General features: G+C 46.6%; 1 protein-coding gene and 1 long non-coding RNA gene across 4 annotated transcripts in view; one reads left to right on the plus strand and one right to left on the minus strand.

Annotated features, from left to right (window-relative positions):
• The window catches only part of CLDN10 (claudin 10), a 56391-nt gene that overhangs the window by 32767 nt on the left and 15592 nt on the right, over nt 1–8032 (plus strand). The window contains exon 1 of one of the 3 annotated variants that reach the window (XM_027884267.1): nt 7700–7966. The exons of 1 other annotated variant lie outside the window; for it this stretch is intronic. In XM_027884267.1, coding sequence (XP_027740068.1) covers nt 7747–7966 — 220 coding nt within the window. In that variant the 5' untranslated portion in view covers nt 7700–7746. Of the gene's footprint in view, nt 1–7699; nt 7967–8032 lie in introns of those variants that run through there. One more of the 3 variants, XM_027884265.1, reaches the window with a different exon arrangement.
• Nucleotides 353–7189, minus strand: LOC114057675. The gene is made up of 2 exons (XR_003571279.1): nt 7114–7189; nt 353–1181 (listed from the first exon to the last, which is right to left on the minus strand). It is a non-coding gene; the product is annotated as an uncharacterized LOC114057675 (long non-coding RNA).

The following is an 8032-nucleotide window of genomic DNA, read 5'->3' on the forward strand; positions in this document are numbered from 1 at the left end:
TTGATCCGTTTGATTCATGACTAGGCAGTGCCCTCAGTGGATGGGAAGACAAGGAGAACTCGATCATGTCCCTGCGCGCAAAACGTGCTGGTATTGACATCCGTGTATTAAGGTGTTCTTTTTCTTCTCAGGTCTCCTTACTTTTCATTTGTGATTCCTTAATCTCTGCAAGTTTAAATTTGATTTTATCCAAGAGCCTCTACACCTGGAGGCAACCCCCTTTTTGCGGGAGGGTTTTACCCACTTCTGTCAAACCAGTCTGGCTATCACTTCTCTTTCAAATACACACACCACTTCAGAGACCAAATCAAATCAGTAGGATCAAAAGAAGCAGTATTGATGACAGATCAAATGCACATTAACCGCAACCTGTTTATTGATTTTTGAATTTGTCACGTTATTTCCTTATTCCCTTTGTTTCTCAATTGGTTGAGCATGTTGATCTAAGTCAGCTTTTAACTCCGCTTTGTCACCATGACCTTTTTTGATCCCAGTTCATTTGCTCTGAAATTAAGTCACACTACAGAAGCTGCTTTGCTCCAGGTTGTGGTTTTCATGCTCTCAGTTAAATTAAATCTTTCTATGCCACTAGCTGGGACAACTGATGCCTGATAAACAGTGGGGCCTGGGACAGTAAACCACAACACCCTCTTCATGGCACAACCCTTCCCTGAGTGAAGAAGCTGCAGTGGGAACTGGGAAGGGGAACCAGAGTGGGGCATATGGAAGAGCTTCCTTGCAGACAGAGATACTGGTGGTAAGGTAGAAGCAGATGCTCACCTTCACCTGTCTTCCCCTCCTCCAGATTGGACACTGGGACAAATCTGTGTTGAGGGCTAGGCTGCACCTAAGCAGGGCTAGGTAGAAAGAGCATGGCAAATTATCACCCTTCATTCATGCTCTTCTGCACCTTATTTTTGCCTCCTCCAGGACCTTTTCCAGTAATCTCACATCTCCTCAACTGCTATCTCTGGTTGCTGCCACCCCCTATTACCTTGAAGCACACACGTAGCAGCTTTGCTTCTGCATCCACTTGGGAAATGAGTCCCTCTTTTCCAGAAGGTTGTCTCTTCTTCTCATCTCTCCTCTGCTGTCTTGGGAAGGGTATTGCAATGGCAGAGCTAAAGGTCTCTGTGTCGTGTTCCCCACTTTGGGGTTTCTTTAGCATATCCAGAGGCACCCTAAAAAAAATAAAAAAAGGATGGCCATGGAAAAATTTCCCTATGTGTAATTAGCTTAAAAAGTAGTTAAATGTACTGCTGTTACGAACTGAAATGCACATATCTGTAAAAAGAAGATTTCAGCATGTGGGCTAAATAACAGGGTAGAAGGGACCACATGGAATCATGTTCTGAGCATAACATATAATCTGTAATCATTAGTGCACCGGGGGTGCCACTTAGAGCTATAATAAGCCAAATGCATCCAAGTGCTACTCTTTTTGCTCCAGTGAGGCAACAGAATCACAGGGTAATAGAATAAGTCGGGTTAAGAGGGACCTCCAGGGGTCATCTAGTCCAAAACACATCTAATCAGATGGGCTTGTTCAGGGCCGTGCCCACTGAGCACATCCAAGGAGGGAGATCCCACAGCCTCTCAGGGCTGCCTGCTCCAGTGCTTGACCATCCTTCCAGTACAGAATTCTATTCTAAGATTTAGTGGGAATTTCTCACCTTCCAACTTGTGCCCCTTGCCCTTGCTGTTTCCCCCCCAAAGGGCTGGCTCCCACTTCTGTGATTCCTCCATCTGGGAGCTATTCTGGTGCCCGTAAAAGACAACAGACTCCTCATGCCCAGAACTACCAGGTGCTCAGGAAACAGCAGAGACCAGCTGTGGCACACGAGGACAAAGGACAAGCTCAGTGGGAAAGAGTTCCCACTTCAGGAACACCAAGATCTGAACACTTTCCTGCCGTTCAGACACTGGTCAGGACTCAACTTCTTTCTCTTTATGGTTCACTGACAAGGATTGCTTCTGAACAGTAGCTGCTTTAGAAAGACATTTGCTTATCTGCCTCCCACCGCAATTAAATCCTTTTAAATTTCTTTAGGTGCAGTATACTTTTATTATGCAAACACTTTCTAAATTGCACTACATATGGCCACAAGTTCTTAAAAAAATCTGTCTAGAGGTTTCCTTCCTTTCCACTGTGTTTAGCAAAACTTAATTTGATGTGGAGGCCACTTCTGAAGGACGAGAGCTGCACCTGGGCTGTTGGCCAGGTGGAATGCACCTCCAGTAAAGTAGGAGATGCACTTCTTCACATTTCCTGCTGAGTTTGTTAAACAGGTTATATCTATTCTTAAAAGCATTGTATTACAAACTTTCAGGGAACAACACAGGCTTTTCTCAACAGAATTAAGGTGAGCTGAAAAAAAAAAAAAAGAAAGAAACAATGCATTAATCTCAGTGTCAAGAAACAAAGTCTGTAATGTGTGAGGGCGCTGAACAGAAGGGGAGAGGGGAAAGTTTATTGGCTCTTGGAATGCAATTTTTCACTCCTTTAAAATGCTCTAGATTGTCAGTTCCTATTAATTTTTTACTTCTTGTTATGTAATATATGAACCGCATAGCTTAAAATCATTCTTGTCCTGGCAGTTTACAAAAGACATGCAGTAATTTAATTTAATTCCACTTCTCACTGCTTAAGAAAAACAAAAGTGGCAACCCCAGCAAGGACTGGTGATTATTAACTGATGTTCCCTCTCTGATGGACTTTTTTTTTTTTAGGTGACATAGAAACATTCCTTTGTTTACTCTCCTTTGGGGAAGAGGCTCTAGTTGCTCAATTTTTAGGCAACGCTTTTTTTCTGCACAATGCAGAACAAGGTTCAAGTTCCTCATTTACAGTTGTGTTAATCTCCCCTAATGTACACACTAATTTGAGGTGTATTCCCCAGATCTATGGCTGACAGCAGACCTGACCTTCCCCAGGTGATGACACTCTTACAAGCCTATGTTCCCCACGTCTGCCTTATCTTTTCAATATTCAGATTCTCAGGGAAACCCTAGCAAACAAGGAAGTTGTCCTTCAGCCACAGAAAAATAAAGTTGGGTTTTTTTCCCTTTGCACAAGTGCTTTAGGCACCCTGGAAATCACAACAGGGCAGAGCCGGGAAAGAGTCTGAAGTTGCCCAACCTATGCATAGTAACAAGAAGAATTACTCTGGGACAAAGGCATAACGACCCTAGCCTGCTTATCCTGGCTGCAGAACAAATGCTGTTGTCATCCGGTGTTTAACTTATGAGGCAATAAAAGATTTTGATCCTGCAAAAACTAAAATAATATCCTGTATTTCAGGTTGTGAGCAAAACCCCTTCTGAAACGCTCTTCTGTACATGACAATACAATAATTTTTGGATATTATAAACAGTCAACTATTAATATTCCATTCTGATTTGTAAAATGTGTGTAGGTAAAAAATCTGGTGAGTCTGGGGAGGTCCCTGCTGACTAGAGGCTCCCAGTGTTACTCCAATCTACAAGAAGGCTGTGAGGGAAGACCCAGGGAACTACAGACCTGTTAGTCTAACTTAAGTTCCTGGAAAAGTTACAGAGAAGATCACACTGGGTATTGTTGAAAGGCATTTAAAGAACAATGCAATCATCAGGCACAGTTAACACGGGCTCACAAAAGGAAGTTCCTGCTTAACTCATTTCATATCCTTCTGTGATAAGGCCACACACCTAGTGGATGAAGGGAAGGTGGTGGGTGCAGTTTTTCTGTATTTCAGTCAGTTTTTCATACTGTCCATCACAGCACCCTTCTGCACAGCTCTTCCAGCTGTGGGATGAATGGGTTGATGATGTGCTGGGTGAAGAACTGGCTGAGGGGCAGAGCTCAAAGGCTTGTAGTGAGTGGGGCTACTTCTGGCTGGTGATCGGTCACCAGCAGTGCTCCTTGAGGCTCAGTCCTGGGGGCCAGACCTGTTCAACGCATTTATCAACGAAGCTCAATGCTTCAATTTATCAGATTACTCTGCAAGACCTTTTGTCCCTCAAGAATGTCAACAGCAACTCCCATTTTGGTATCATCAGCAAACTTGCTAATGGTATGTTCAAGTCCTGCATCCAGGTTGTTGATAAATACGTTTAGCAGTTTCTTTTGGAGGGGTAGTGTAGAGGGATATGCTGATCTCTTCTCCCTGGGATTCAGCAGTAGGATGTGTGGGAATGGTTCAAAGCTGCACCAGACAAGGTTTAGACTGGACATTAAGAAACACTTCTTTACTGAGAGAGTGGTCAAACCCTGGAACTAGCTTCCAAGAGAGGTGATTGATGTCCCAAGCTTGTCAGTGTTTAAGAGGCGTTCGGATATACCCTTAATAACGTGCTTTAACTTTTAGTCAGCTCTGAAGCACTCAGGCAGTTGGACTGGATGATCAACATAGGTCCCTTCCAACTAAAATAGTCTATTCTAAACACTTACTAATATTTCCTCCCAAAATGCCAGTTTTATGCCCATGAGTCAATGAAATTTATCACAAAAAATGAACCACAAGGGTTGGTTTTCTTACAAAAAGACATGAGCACCTTTCTCACCCAGTCTGAGAATAAAGCCCACATTCAGTCAAATGACCCAGCACAAACCTGTGCTATTGCAATGACCTGATCCGCTTGTGTACAGAAAAGAACAGAAATGAGTCTCACAGTGGTCTAAGGAACTTAAAAAAAAAAAATAATAAAAAAAATCCCAAGTCATACCTTGTCCCAAAACACAGGAACAATAAAAAAAAAACCAAAATCACAAACCAACCAAACAAAAACCCCAACAAAACAAAACAAACCCAAAGCAAAGTCCAAGTTTTTAATTCTACTGCATTAGATATAAAGAGTAAGCAAATCCAAAGCCAGAGCTAAGATGGCAAGAGACAGAGGTTGAAGGGAGATACAGGTATGTCTTCATAGGTATGTTAAGTTCCTACCACAACAGGGAGAAAAGAGACCATTGTTTCCTGGAAAACTGTCAGTAAACATACAAGTTAGGCTCACAACAGAGGGACTTGCAGTTGTATAAGAGAAAGAAGCCGAACACATGATAAGGTGAGAAACACAGCCTCCCAGATGAATATTTTGCAATGTCTAACCCCTGCAGATACCAGCCAGCATGAAGAAAATGCCACCAGGAAGAGTATCTCTTGCAACTTCCCTACTTTTCAAGCTGGGGCAAACACTCAGCCCTGCACTATGTCATTTTGGGTTTACATCACCACAAATACGATCAGAAGCTTTGATTTTATCTTGATTTTATCTTGCTATGATTTTAGATGAGAAAGATGGTAGCAACTGGACTAGTAACATAAGACACCCTCAAAAGCAACACTGTCAGAAGTAAAAAGGAGGAGCCTTTCCCTGAAGCAAGTCTGATTCTCATGTACACTGAGGCCACTTTACAACATTCTGGATAAAACAGGGTTTACAAGGGAATGAAAATATAAATTAGCCCTGTTTGAAAGGTCCTTGCTGACAGGCAGAGACTGAGTCTGAGCTGGAATTAATTTCATCTGTCCTAAGCCATCTGCCCAGGCTCCCCTTGAAGTCCCTGACAGCACATGGGTGGCCATCAGAGACACATGGATCCACACTGCACGTCGCAGCTGAAATCCAGCTCTGCTGAAAGCAGCATAGTCTGGGACAGCAGAACTGGTTGTTGGACATCTCAGCCAGAGTCTACAGCAGCTTCAGCAGGGCTACCCACCTTTAGCAGGGTTACTCACCAGCCTACTGCTTCCATAGCCCCTCTGGGAAGGGATACCTATGCTTGCAAGGAAGCTCCTCTTCCTCCTCCTCTTCCTCCCCGGGGCTCAGACTCAGGCCTAGAAGTATCCTGGCTGTGTTCCTATCCTTCAATGCTGACTCCAGCCTTCTGGTTGTGGTGTGGCAGCACACCAAAACTTCTGATGGGCCTTGACCAAAATTTGCCCAGACACTACTCCCTGTATTCACCAACCAAAGCTGTGTTATCAATAAAAGAACAGGTGAGCTCCCCATGTCAAGAAAGCATGACGACCCAGGCTTGGACTCAAGACTCCTACTGCAGACTCAATTAGATCCCAGCTGATAGCTTGGATTGGCCTAGTTTACCACTACCAACAAAATTCCAGTCTGCAAGATTTCAAACTGCCATGATGGAGGAAAATATTCAAAACCCTTTTTCTTTTCCTTTTTGCTGACATGCTCTATGATAAGTAGATCATAACATCATAGAGATGGATCTATGGTCATGTCCCTGTTCATTGAACTCAGCAGCACTTCCCTGTGTCCCGAAGTGAGCTCTGGCTACTTCTGACACCATAAAGAAGGGTGGCTCACCTTATGACCCTTTCTTTTCCCTCCTGAGGAGAGAAGGCATCTTGGCACAGAGGTTGAACGGAGCTGTAGCATATTCCATGGCCAATGCTGCTGTGCAAACAAGGCTACTGCCTGCCTTCCCCTCTCCCTCTTCTCTGCCAATGCCTCTGTGCGTCACCTGCAAGTCAGAGGGTACCAAGGTGGCAGAGAGCAGGCAGAGCCACTACGTCAGTAAATGCGTCTGTGGACCCCCTTTTATCCTGCTGGGGCATGGACAGATCAGCAAACACCCTGTCCCCATTGAGCTCTGACACACACCGAAGGGTACACCTAACTCTGGGTGTGTTTTTTTCCTTTTTTTTTTTTTTTAATATATTTCTGTAAGCGATTACATCCGGGTTTGTGTCCGCACGGCAGAACCAAAGAGCATTCATCAGAAGAATAATGATGCAAATGTGGCTTCTTATCCTCCAATGATTGCCCATCTGGCAAAAAGGTTCAGAAAATGTAACAATAGTTTTGAAATAAATAGGAGGAAAGTAAAGACCGGCAGTGTACTTTCCACATCAATAACAAATATACTACTGATGTGGAAAGTAAACAGCTTCAAACAGGAGGTGAAACCGCTGTGGATAACTCTACACCTGTGAGATGTAGGCTTGAATGCCTGGGCATTAAAACTGAGGAAGAAAATCCCAAGTTCATCACCTCAAATTACAAAAACAGGTATTAAACGTTGTATTGTCTGTAGCCAGGTAATAATACGGGGCCAGCCGAAATTTGGAGGATTAAAATACCTTGCTATGCGTTTCAAAAGCTTACCTCCTTGTACGGAGCTCTCTATACGGTCAGCACGCCTGTATTGTACAAGCATTCCTCAAAACCATTCCCCAGGCAGGGCTGTTTTTTTTTTTTTTTTTTTTTTTTTTTTTGGGGGGGGCAGGGGGGCGCCTGCATGCGGAAAAAGATGCAAGCCTGCAGCTACTGAGGAGACGCTAAGGCCGCACCTGTCCCATTGCTGCCACTCCATCCCGTCCCGTCCCGTCCCCTACACGCGCACCTGCAGGGGACGGGGAAACTACACCCAAATTAGAGGTCGCGTTGCTGTTTGTTTGCTTGTTTGTTTGTTTTCGGGTCTGATTTATATCGCCACCTCGGGGAGCTCCCCGCACGGGGCAGAGCTGCGGTCGCGGCCGGAGGGACCCCGGGGCGCTGCCGGGGCCCGGGCGGGGCGGGGGCGGCCCCGGGGGCGCCGGGAGCTCCTTGTGCTGATTGGGCTGCGCTGCCCGGGGCGGCCGCGGCCGCCGCCCCCGCCCCGCCGGGCTCCGCTGGGTGCGCTCCGCTCCGCTCCGCTCCGCCTGCCGCCGCCGCCGCCGGGACTCCGCCGCTGCCGCCGCCGCCGCCGCCGCGGCCCCGCGCCGCCCGCCCGCCTCGCCCGCCGCCTCCGCCGGGCCCATGGCGAGCACGTCGGCGGAGATCATCGCGTTCCTGCTGACCATCTCCGGCTGGGTGCTCGTCTCCTCCACGCTGCCCACCGACTACTGGAAGGTGTCCACCATCGATGGCACGGTCATCACCACCGCCACCTTTTGGGCCAACCTCTGGAAGACCTGCGTGACCGACTCCACCGGCGTTTCCAACTGCAAGGACTTCCCATCCATGCTGGCGCTGGACGGTCAGGCTCCCGCTGCCCTCCCCCCCCCCCCCCCCCCCCCCCCCCCCCCCCCCCCCCCCCCCCCCC

Source organism: Empidonax traillii, unplaced genomic scaffold (assembly GCF_003031625.1).
Source record: "Empidonax traillii isolate 1590-97213 ecotype Southwest subspecies unplaced genomic scaffold, ASM303162v1 scaffold141:size962631, whole genome shotgun sequence".
NCBI lineage: Eukaryota > Metazoa > Chordata > Aves > Passeriformes > Tyrannidae > Empidonax > Empidonax traillii.